Below are 12,448 nucleotides of genomic sequence, written 5' to 3'. Positions count from 1 at the left end.
CGCTACTCGCCAAAGTAGGAGGTGGAACAATGTTTTGTATAGTATGTTATGCCAATTGAGCTTGATGTCCCCTGCAACTATGGTCCCAAGCCCGCAGGTTCAACTACTCGGTCCCTCTGGGTAGCTGGCTGTGACCAAGCAGTGACCACATACTTGCCCACAAGGGGGTGGTTTTAAAGAACAGAAATTTATTTTCTCAGTTTAGGAGGCTGGAAGTCTGAATTCAGGGCCCTAGGGGAAGATCATTGCATCTTTCAGCAATGAGCTTTCCTTGGTTCCTAGCGATCTTTGCGTGACATCTGTCTTCCCCAGTACATGCTTGCTTGACTCTGTGTCTATGCTGCTCCTTATAAGGCAGGAGTGATTAGGTTTAGGACCTTACACCTATGTGGCCTTGTTACCATAATAAAGAAAACCCCATTTCCACATGGGATTCTAACACATATTTTGGAGGGACACAATTCAATTCATAACACCCCCTTTTTTAAAAAAAGGGGGAAAAATTGCCGATTTTTCAAAGTATAAAAGTGATATTAATTGTAAAAGGAAGAAAATACAGAGAAGCAAAATAGAAGGAAGAAGAGAGGGGAAAAGTCACCAGCCCCATCATCCTCACCCTCTTCTTAAAATTTTTGCTGCAAATAAACACATCAAAACGGTCACCAACACGACAGCTTCCATATTTACATTTCCATGGCATCAATCACATGTTTCATGTTACGCCACCATTAAACTAAAAAAAAAAACCACTCACTGCCATCAAGTCAATTCTGACTCATAACGACCCCCTTTGGGTTTCTGAGGCAGTAAATCTTTACAGAAGTAGATTGCCCGTCTTTCTTCTGCAGAGTGGCTGGTGAGTTTGAACCGGCAGCCTTCTGGTTAGCAGTCAAATACCTTAGGCATTGTGCCACCAGAATTAGTGCCCTCTTCCAAAATATTCTACCACCATTAACAAACTCAGTGACCTCCGAACAAAAACTCCCCTTTTCCCCTCCCTCCCACTCCCTGTAACCATCAATAATCTTTGGTTTCTGTATAGTTGCTTATTTCATATACGTGAGACCATGCAGTATTTGTCCTCTTGTGACTGACTGGTTTCTCTCAGCACGATGTTTTCAAGGTTCATCCATGTTGTGGCATGCACAACACCCTCTGTTTAGAGATGGAAAAAATAGGGCTCAGAGGTGTGCAAAAAGCATCACATCTACTTGTTTGCTACACATCAGCTTTATCCTTGGTCTTGCTGGATTGTTGGGAAATCCAGCTGCATTCATTGTTCAGGGTTTCCTGCCCCCACTCTTCCCCCTATCCCCACCCTGGAGTTGTGCCAAGGCTCTGCGATTTTTGACATTGTACCTAAGCATCAGCAAAGCTCGGGGAAATATCTTTTATCTGTGTAGTCCAGGAAAAATTCCTCTTTCAAACACTATTTGTCTCAGTGGACTTGGGCTTTGGACAACAAAAGCAGGAAGCGCAGAGTCTGTTCCCTGCTGGATTAAGGGAAGAAAAGAGAGAACACAGGGAGGCAAATGGAAGCGAGTGTCTCCGAGTGTTACCTGTGCCAAGCCGAGGTCACATGGCTGGTGGAGCATTGAGGGTCCTCCTCTCTTAGACCAGGGTTTACCTGCTTTGGGCCTCATTTACTGCATCTTTAGAAGGGAGCTGGAGCCTAGGTTCCATCGTGCTGTGTTCATTGGAATGAGCAAGAGTGATGGAAAGCACACTGACTCTCAAAGCCCGCTCTTGGAAAGGGAAAGGGTGTTCAGGGCACTCATACTTCCTTCTCTTGACCTGCCCTCAAGACCTGGCCTTAAGGGATGCCTTTGTGAACGCCTCTCGGAGCCTGTATGGCAGCAGCCCCAGAGTCCTGAGCAACGACAGTGATTTGAACCTGAAGCTCATCAATAACTGGGTGTCCAAGAACACCAACCACAAGATCAGACAGCTGCTGGACAGCCTGCCCTCCGACACCCGCCTTGTCCTTCTCAGTGCTGTCTATCTGAGAGGTAAGGAGACCCTCGATCAGGCGGCCTTCCCATTCTGGATTCTTCCTGCCCTCCTGGCCACAGAGCCCACCAAATGCAGGCTGTGTAACTGGATCCCGAGGTAGCAGCCCCAGCCCTTTCCAGCAGGGCTTTTAGCTCTTCTTCATGGTCACCCCAGCTGCCCTGGAGCTGCCCCCCTCCTTTCTCTTTCCTCTAGCCAAGTGGAAGACAACATTTGATCATAAAAAAACCACGATGGAGCCCTTCCACTTCAAATCCTCTGTGATCAAAGTACCCATGATGACTCACAAGAAGTACCCAGTGGCCCATTTCACCGACCCGACTTTGAAGGCCAAGGTCAGTTCTTGGCCTTTACCACTCCTGTTTCAAAGCCTGATGAGTATCCTGATTTCTTTTATGCTACGGCCCCCATTCTTTTTGGGGTCCACCCTTACATCATTTCTACTCCTTTCATCTGTATTTCCACCCTATCTTTTCTACTTCTCCTCTCTCTAATTTTGGCCGAGGCAGGCATTGTGTGCTTAGGCTGGAAGGCAGGATTCTAAAGTTTCTTCATTCATCTCTACTGAATCTAATGGCAAAAAGTGAGTCATACTCCTATTCTGTGCCTCTGTTTCTCATTTTGGTCAACCCATCAGTACACCTCGGTGACTTGGTAAGTTTTGTATGTGTACGTACCTGTGTATAGCATACATATGTGTATGCACATGTATATAGGTATATTTGTATGTGTGCATATATGTGATATGTGCGTGTGTGCACATATGTTCAATGGCTTGAGTTCCTTAGGAGAAATTGGAAAATGTAATTTCAATGGATAGGGAGGGAGGAAAGACAGAATATGGAGCCCAGTGGATTCTGGTTAGTAAACCACTCCTGCCTAGAGACCAAACCTTTCTATCTGTCTATTGATATTGTTGTTTTGGGGTCAAGTCAATTTTCTACTCATAGCAACTCTATGCGACTGGAGTAGAACTACCCCGTAGGGTTTTCTAGGCTGTAGTTTTTACAGGAGCAGATCACCAGATCTTTCTCCTGCCAACCCGCTAGTTGAGTTCTGTCTTGTTAGGAGAGAAAAACCTAGACCCAGGAGATAGGAAACAATGAGAGACACCCAATGACTCAGTGTTATGCTAGGAAGCAGAGGACCTGTTCTTGGAACAAGCTTGTTTCCCACCTTGGGAGCTTTTCCTTCTGGCTGGACCCCTCTTCATTCAGATCTTCACGTAGCTTGTACTTTCTGGTCATTCAGGTCTTAGCTCAGTGGTCACACTGGTAAAGAATCCTCACTCCTGCCTTACAGTAGCCTCCTCCTCACTCTGTAATATTGCCAGATTTTGTTATATTCAGTACTTATCACTGCCTGAAATTCTGTTGTTTATTTGCTTACAGTATTATCTAGCTCCTTGATGTGGTCTCTCTCCTTGGGAACAGGGACCTTGCCTGTCTTGTTTCCTACTATATCCCTAGTACCTAGAACAATGCCACATACGGGAGCTGTTCACTAAATGTTGGTTGAGTAAATGAAATTTATGGCACGTTGAGGGCACCATTCTTACTTACAGCAGATGAAAGAGAGTATCAAAGTGAAGTTTTTTAATTTCAAAGGAGGAGGATTTTTATGCATAAAAGACTATTTACAGTTCATTAGCTTGTTTTTTTGTTTGTTCTTGTTCATTTTTTTAAAAAAGTGTTCTTTTTTGTTGTTGAGAATATGCACACAGAACATACACCACTTCAGTAGTTTCTGTGGATAGCTCAGCAACACTGGGGACATTCAAGTTATGCAAGTATTCTCACCTTTTCTGAGTCATTCCTCCCCCATTGACATAAACTCACTGCCCCTTAAGTTTCCTATCTAATATTGGGGGTTGCTATTGTCAATCTGATCCCATGGAGACAGGTCTTAAAAGAGCACAGTGCTCAAGGCAGGCATTGTTTACTAGGCTCAACTATTGTTTGGTTTTAAGAAGACTGCAGGGAGTGTTTTTGGTTTAAGGTTTTTTTTTTTAGGATTTGGGTGAAGATTTACAGAGTAAATTCACTTTTCATACAGCAGTTCACATATATGGTTTAAGTTTTAAAGATTATCTCGGGGGAATAGTTTCAAGGGTTCATCTTGTCTCCATGGTGTCAGAAAATCTGGATTCCGTGAAAAATTGAAATTCTGTTCTTCATTTTCCTCCTTTGGATCTAGATTCTTGTATGGAATGTTTGATCAAGATGTTCAATAATGGTAGCTGGGCACCATCCATTTCTTCTGGTCTCATGACAAAGGAGGCAGTTGTTCATAGAGGCCATTCATTGGGTTTTAAACAAATATTTAATACTAGTGCTATAAATTCAAAATCAAAGTTTTACTTACGCATTTTAAGTTAACTTTGCTATCCTGTTTATAACAGAGCAATTTTTATATAAAAGAACATTAATTCTCTATTGTTCTTTAATTAATTAAATTGTGTTGAACAGATTAAATTCCTTTAAGCCAGTCGTTCCGTTTACAAACTTAATTAATATTTCCATAAGCATTTCAAGCTCCCTTTATAAATTTGATATGCTTGATTTTGTTTTTAAGCACATTAAATACTTAATGGCAAAATTATAACCCTGCTAGACAATCTTCCTAAATACCTAAAGCCTACTTTAAAAATTAAATTTGAAAGTAAATCAACTTCTGTTTTACCTCTTAGTATCATTCTTAATCTTAGTGAAATTATCTTATGATTTTTAGCTTAAAAGTGTAAAACTCTGATGTTAGCTTCTCTTACAAACTACAAACCCTATTTTAAATAACAACTACACTGATTAGTCTTAACATCCAGTGTTAATATTACGGAGTTGGTTTATTCTTCCATTTCCATATTGAATTCTAGGCCTTCTTGGAATGTAAGGATATTAACCCAACTAGAAGTTTAGATTTACCAGGTCAAGTGTGCTGAGGTTGTTCTTGTTGTTGTTATATGTCGTTGAGCCGGACCTGACTTATAGCGACCCCTCCTTGAGTTTCCGAGGCAGTATCACTACGGAAGTAGATTGCCCAACCTTGGCTTGAAAATTCAAGACCATAGCATGGTAACTTGTTGGCCAGAGATTCAAGGTCTGTCCACAGGACTTGAAGGATGTATGCTGCTCCGATAAGTTCACTTTTTGGGGGGCCTATGTCAGCAGGAACCCCATGTTCATACTCTTCAGTTGTATTGGTGTGTACCTTCCTTCTTCTGAGCTATTTTTCAAGTTTCAACAGTAGATTGGTTTTAGTTCCTTTCTTTATTGCCCAGTTGAATTCTGCATTCTTCTAGATTTTTCTTGTCCCTCTTTCAGCCTTAACCATATGCCATTTTAAGGATAGTTTCTTATCCCCTGTTAGACGGGAGTTTCTCAGCTTTACTGACGTGACAGATTGCCTCGCTCTTTATGGTGTGGATGCTGCCCTGTGCGTTGTAGGAGGTTTAGCAACATACCTGGCTTCTACCCACTAGATGCCAGTAGCACCTCCTCCACGTACACACGCAGTTGTAATGACCAAAGTATCTCCAGACATTACCAAATGTTTACTGAACAGCAGATTCTCCCTGGGTTGAAAACCACTCTATCAGTCCCCTGTGTACTGTTTTTGTCTGACCATCAGTTGAAAGCCCTCCTAATGGCGAGCTGGAAAGATAAACTAGGAGAGGCTTGTATGCCACACTAAGAGATTTGCACTTAATCTCTAGGCAGTGAAGAGCAATCAAAGGAGTTTAAAGGGACTGGCCTAGTAACTCCGCTGGTACATTATGCATATGGTGTACTTTACACACACACCCTTGGGATGAGGAGATGGGCTCATTAAGATCAAATCTCCTGTCGATATCATGGCTTATAGCACTCTTGGCTACTCACCAAGAGGTCAGTGTTTCTAGTCCACCCAGAGGCTCCTTGGAAGAAAGGCCTGGCAACCTACTTCTGAAAAATAAGCCACTGAAAATCCTACGGAGCACAGTTCTCTTCTGACACACACGGGGTCCAGTGAGTTGGAGCTGACTCCATGGCAGCGGGCAACAACCGGGGTCCCTGGCAACAACTGGCAAGTCATTGGTGGAGTCACAGTATGATCTTAGACCCGTGTGATTGGAAACACATGCTCCTTCTTCTGCACCTCGTCGGCACCGAGTCAGACCAGCACTGCTCACCCAGCTCCCATCCCCATTAGCACAGTCTGGGAGCCTGGGATTGGCTGCAGGAACAGTACAGACTGTAGCAGCTGGACTGGAGAAGAGCCAGGGGCCAGGCAAGAGCCAGGGTGAGAAAGCTGACAAGGTGTATCTCGTGCTCTCCAGGTGGGCTGGCTGCAGCTCTCTCACAACCTGAGCTTGGTGATCCTGGTACCCCAGCATACGAAACACCGCCTTGAAGATCTGGAGCAGGGCCTCAACCCCACTGTCTTCAAGGCCATCCTGAGGAAGCTGGAGATGACCAAGTTCCAGCCCACTCTTCTGATCATGCCCCGCATCAGAGTGAAGAGCAGCCAGGACTTGCTGGGAATCATGGAGAGAATGGGTGAGTCCTGGCAACCTGGGTCACCACCTAGGCCATCAGAGGAGAAAGGGGGTCCCTAAACTATAGCTAGCATTTCTTAGAGTGCTTTTGGTACCCATAATCGCAGACTATCTGTGTCTCAACCACTCAACTCTCTCTGGGCCCAGCCACTCAACCAGGCCCAACCAAGTTGACACACAAACATAACCACCACACACATCCTGGTATATGACATCACATCCTTGCATGTGATCTTGTTTTGTAACACATGACATCGCTCTGATACATTACCTCACGTTCAAGGTCCTTGGAAGCAAGGAAGCAATGACATCATTTTTCAAGGTTTTGGTGGGAAGGGAGAGGCAAGGCCTCTCACCTTTTGAGAGAGAGTGGTGGTTGGAGCAAAGATGGGCCCACTGAGGGGGGATCCCCTAACAGACCAAATACATAATCTGACAAATCCTGGTGGCAATGGTTAGTACTTGGCTGCTAACAGACATCTTCTGCAGCTGAGAATCTCATGCTGGTCACTGATCCTTTGTTTTCCTCTGATTATGCCCTAGAATTCTTTGACTTCACTAATGACCTCAACCTGTGTGGGCTGACGGATGACCTAGACCTTCAGGTGTCTGCAATGCAGCACCAGGCAGTGCTGGAGCTGACGGAGTCAGGGGTGGAGGCGGCTGCATCCTCCGCTGTCTCTGTGGCCCGCACCTTGCTGGTGTTTGAAGTGAACCAGCCCTTCCTCTTCCTGCTGTGGGACCAGCAGCACAGGCTCCCGGTCTTCATGGGGCGGGTGTATGATCCCCGGGGCTGACACCTGGGCCAGGTTAGGCGCCTCAGCTCCCCCCAGTTGCAGCCCTGCTGCTGTGACCTAGACTTGCCCAAGCCACCTCCCGCCTCAGGTGTCCTCTGTCTGGCACCTGAAGGGGTCCCTTGGATCTGGTGAAGGGACCTGCTTCTGTCCGTCCCTCCCTGAGGCTCTGTCTTGCTCACCAAACCACCCTGCAGCTCTTTGTGCTTCACCAGACCACAAATAAAATCTGGCAGACCATGACTTCCTCTCATTGGCCTTTTGGTATTGCCTGCCTCAATAGTAGGAGCTCTGGTGGCATAGTGCCTCAGGCATTTGACTGCTAACCAGGAGGCTAGTGGTTCAAACCCACCAGCCACACCTGAGAAGGAAGGTTGGGCAATCTACTTCCAGTGTGATACCGCCTCAGAAACCCAAGGAGGGGTCACTATGAGTTGGATCTGACTCGACAGGAGTGAGTTTGGGTTTTGTTTTGGCTCAATATTAGAGGACAGGACTACCACAGACCCTGTATCAGTTAACTATTGCTGTGTAACATGTTGTAACATGTCACTCCAAACTTAAGACAGCAACCATCTATTATTCCATGTCAGTTTCTTCTTGGCTGGGTGGTCTTGCTGGACTGGGCTGGAGCTGGCTGATCTTGGTGGGCTTGCTCATGTGTCTGTAATGGCTGGTGGGTCACTTGGGTGGTGACTAGTCTAAGATAGCCTTAGCTGAGGCTACTTTTCTCTGCTCCCCATGTCTCCCACATCCCTCCCACAGGCTAGCCTCTGCTTATTCTCATGGTGGTGGCAGGATTCTAAGAGAGGAGACAAAAATAGACAGTCTCTTTTTGCATCAACTTAACATTGCCCCATTGGCCAAACCCAGAGTTAGAGAAGGAAAGCACTGTAAAAGAGTGTCAAGGACTATGCCATGGAGTGCTAGAAGAAAGAACAAATAAATCCATCTTAGGAGAAATACAACCAGAATGCTCCTTAAAGCATCCTGAGTGGATGGCATATCCCAGTCCCCACAATGGAGAGACCAGAAGAACTAGATGATGCCCAGCTACCACTGATGACCACTAGGAAAGAGATCACAAAAGGTGATCCCAGACAGAGTGAGAGAAAAATGTGGAAAAAACCTCAAAATCATAAAAAACGACCAGATTTATTGGTCTGATAGAGACTGGTGGAGCCCCGAGACTATGGCCCTTAGACACCCTCCAAGTGGGGAACTGAATTCAACCCCTGTGGCTCAACTTTCAGTCAAAGGATAGGCAGGCCTATGAGGTGAAGATGAATACCAGGAAGGTGTGTGCTCTGAACAGTCAACCGTTTGAGATCAAAGGGGTAGCATTTTCCCAGGGACATAGCTGAGAAGACAGGAAGAGACAGGAAAGAAGGACAAAGGGAAATGGTGAAACAGAGGAAGGGGGGGAGAGCGCTGTGACATCGTGGGGACTGCAATGAATGTCACAAAATAAAACGTGTGAATCTTGAGTGAAAAACCGTTTGCTCAGTAAATTTTCGCCGAAATCACAACTGAAAAAAAAGAGAAAGAGAGAGAGGGGTAAGACTTCTGCTAGCTTTCTTCATTTATTTAAACTTTTTGTTGTGATTTGGGTGAACGTTTACAGAGTGAGTTCGCTTTCCGTTCTCACATGTTTTGTGACATTGATTGCAGTCCTCACACTGTAACAGCACTCTTTCCACTTCCTCCTTATGTTCCTTGTTTCCCTTCCTCCTTCTTTCCTGTCTTCAGAGCTTTATCCCTGGGGAAATGCTGCCCTTTTGATCTGTATGGATGACTGTCCTAAGGAGTGTGTACCTCCCTGGGGTTCCTGTTCACTTTACAGACCTGTCTATTGTTTAGCTGAAAGCAAAGCCGTGGGGATGGCTAGCTTACTTTACTCATGTCATCAGGAAAGACTGCTAGAAAAAGACTTCATGTTTGGTAAAGTAAAAAAAAAAAAAAAATCCCTCACTGCCATCGAGTTGATCCTGACTCATAGCGACCCTCTTTGGGTTTCCGAGATGGTAAATCTTCACAGAAGTAGATTGCTCAGTCTTCGTTCCGTGGAGTGGCTAGTGAGTTTGAACTGCAAACCATCTGATCAGCAGTCACATGTCTTAGGCACTATGCCACCAGAGCTCCTTGGTAAAGAGTCAATTAAAATGAAGGAAACTGTCTGTCAGATGGGTCACCACAACAGCTGCAATGATGAACTCAAACATATCAGCAGTCGTGAAGATGGCCCAGAACTGAGCACACGCTGTTCTGTGTGAGGGCTCTGTGAGCCTTCATAGAACCTGACAACATTTACTCGTCACTATCCCTACCTGTAGCAACCCCTTCATTCCGTTGTAGACCCTCCCATGAGGCCCAGGTGAACTCCAGCCCCCTTATTATCAGAAGTCCCACACATGGTTGGGAGCTCTGGTAGCGTAGTGGCTAAGGCACTTGACTGCTAACCAGGAGGCTGGCGGTTCAAACCCACCAGCCACTCCTCGGAAGGAAGACGGAACAATCTACTTCCGTAGTGGGTTCAAACCCACCAGCCACTCCTCGGAAGGAAGACGGAACAATCTACTTCCGTAGTGATACTGCCTCAGAAACCCAAGGAGGGGTCACTATGAGTTGGGTCTGACTTGAAGGCACATAACAACAACACACAGGGTCAGCTGACACAGTTCCAGCAGTCTGCTTCCTGTCCCCAGCTATGACCCACTACACTACGCAGTACATTTGGTTCGAGTTGGAAAGAACTGATTAGGGTTCCACAGCAGTTAGTCTTTCCTGCCACATGATGTCACTGTTGAAGCTGTGTCCCGTATAGCCTTTTGATCACTTCCTTCTGATGGTTTTTTTGCTGGTCCAAAATTCCATTTTTTGGAGGCAATTTTATTCTTAGAGACTCCCTGGGTAGCGCAAATGGTTAAGAGCTCTGTTGCGAATCAAAAAAAAAAAAAAAAAAAAAAACCTCAAACTCACTACCATCGAGTTGAATCCGACTCACAGTGACCCCTCCTCGGCTTTCCGAAGTGGTATCTCTACAGAAGTAGATTGCCCAATCTTCCTTCCGAGGAGTGTCTGGTGCGTTTGAACCGCCAGTCATCTGGTTAGCAGTCAAATGCCTTAGGCACTAGGCCATCAGAGCTTCCCCTTCTGAAATGATCTGTTGTTGTTGTTGTTGTTATGTGCTGTCGAGTCAAACATGACTCATAGCGACCCCTCCTTGGGTTTCCGAGGCAGTATCACTACGGAAGTAGGATTGCCCAACCTTCCTTCCAAGGAGTGGCTGGTGGGTTTGAACCGCCAGCCGTCTGGTTAGCAGGCAAGTGTTTTAGCCACTATGCTACCAGAGCTCCTTTGAAATGATCTAGTTAATCTAATAAAATTAACCGGCTTAATTTTATTCTTAAACAGTGTTTTGGTTACCTAGTGCCACTCAGACAGGAATATACCACAAATGGGATGATTAACAAATAGGAGTTTATTCTTAAAAATTGGAGGCTTTACGTCCCAGTTCAAAGTGCCAGGCTCTAGGGGCTGGGTGAAAGCCCCTCAGCCTTGGGCTTCAGCTCTGCCTCCTGCTCCCGGCCCACTGAAGCTGGAGGCTCTTCTTCACTCAGCTGCTGGCTGCTGAGGCTGACAAACCCAAGGTCGACAAGTAACAAGGTGCAGTCCCAATATTACCAAACCACATGGCAGACCATTAATTCAAATACATTGGAAGTCTTGAGGTTGGTAGAGCATGGCAGGCTGCTGAACACTGACTTGGTTACATAGAGGGTTCAAGCGTGCTATAAGCTAGAGACCATTCCTAAAGCTGCTGCTTATATACGGGAAGCACACCATATCCCTAAAGCAGCTACTCAGCTGCTTGTGGTAGATCCCACCATGGAGCTGATTGCCAGTCTGATCATGGATAATAACTACCACCAGCTGCCCAGCCACTCAACCAGGCCCAGCCAAGTTGATGCACAACCTTAACTACCATAAACAGCCAACCCCAACCAAACCAAACCCGTGCTGTTGAGTTGATTCTGACTCATAGTGACCCTATGGGAATGAAACTGCCCCATAGTGTTTCTAGGGCTGTAACCTTTACAAAAGCAGACTGGCACATCTTTCTCCTGCGGAGCACCTGTTGGGTTTGAACCATCGACCTCCGAGTTAGCAGATGAGCATTTAAACATTGCATCATCAGGGCTCCTTGAAACAGTCAAAGTGGAGATTTAAACTTTGATCCCAAAGTTGATGGTTCACACTTGCTCAGCCACTGTTTCTTGAAGATGAGTTCCTTGAGTTTCTGCCTAGAAAGCCTTCTGATCTTCATGCTCTGTCCGCCCAGGCTGGTCCCTGCAAAGCACACCTGCAGCAGCAACAACATGTGTTAAGCACTTATCATGCATGCATTGGGCTGAGAATTTTGCATGGATGATTATTTTTAAGGAGCTCTGGTGGTGCAGCACCTAAGGCATTGGACTACTAACCAGAAGGTTGGCAGTTGAAACCCACCAGCTGCTCCATGGAAGGAAGATTGGGCAATCCACTTTTGTAAAGAATTGCTACCTGGGAAAACCCAAAGGGGTTTGCTGTGAGTCAGAATTGACTCGATGGCAGTGAGTTTGGTTTGTTTTTTATTATTGTTTAATTTCCTCTATTCGTCTGTCAATTTGCTGTACTGTGGTGGCTTGCATGTTGCTTTGAAGCTGGAAGCTATGCCACCAGTATTTGCAAAACCAACAGGGTCACTCACAGTGGACAGGTTTCAACAGAGCTTCCAGGCTAAGGCAGACTGAAGGAGAATCTGGTAATCTTCTAAAAAACCTTGTAAACAGCAGTTATTATCTGGTACAGTGCGGGGAGATGAGCCCCTCAGGTTGAAAAGCGCTCAGAACATGACCGGGGAAGAGCTGTCTCCTCAAAGTAGAGTCGACCTTAATGATGTGGATGGAGTAGTGCTATTGGGACCTTCATTTGCTGATGTGGCACAACTCAAAATGACAAGAAACAGCTACACAAAGTTCAACAAGACAGAAAATAACAAATGCTGGCGAGGTTGTGGAGAGATTGGGACTCTCATACACTGCTGGTGGGACTGTAAAATGGTACAACC

General features: G+C 45.6%; 1 protein-coding gene across 1 annotated transcript in view; it reads left to right on the top strand.

The window, feature by feature from the left end:
• Nucleotides 1–7,341, top strand: part of SERPING1 (serpin family G member 1) — a 14,096-nt gene extending 6,755 nt beyond the window's left edge. The window contains exons 4-7 of the mRNA XM_042782702.1: nucleotides 1,806–2,009; nucleotides 2,206–2,345; nucleotides 6,326–6,545; nucleotides 7,088–7,341. Of these exons, the coding sequence (XP_042638636.1) occupies nucleotides 1,806–2,009; nucleotides 2,206–2,345; nucleotides 6,326–6,545; nucleotides 7,088–7,341 (818 nt within the window). The remainder of the gene's footprint in view (nucleotides 1–1,805; nucleotides 2,010–2,205; nucleotides 2,346–6,325; nucleotides 6,546–7,087) is intronic.
• Nucleotides 7,342–12,448: the final 5,107 nt, after the last annotated feature.

The sequence above is a fragment of the Orycteropus afer genome, unplaced genomic scaffold (genome assembly GCF_000298275.1).
Source record: "Orycteropus afer afer isolate SDZICR_OR568_19922 unplaced genomic scaffold, OryAfe1.0 scaffold00419, whole genome shotgun sequence".
In the NCBI taxonomy this organism is placed as follows: Eukaryota; Metazoa; Chordata; class Mammalia; order Tubulidentata; family Orycteropodidae; genus Orycteropus; species Orycteropus afer.
This window is presented reverse-complemented; position numbering and strand designations above follow the sequence as displayed.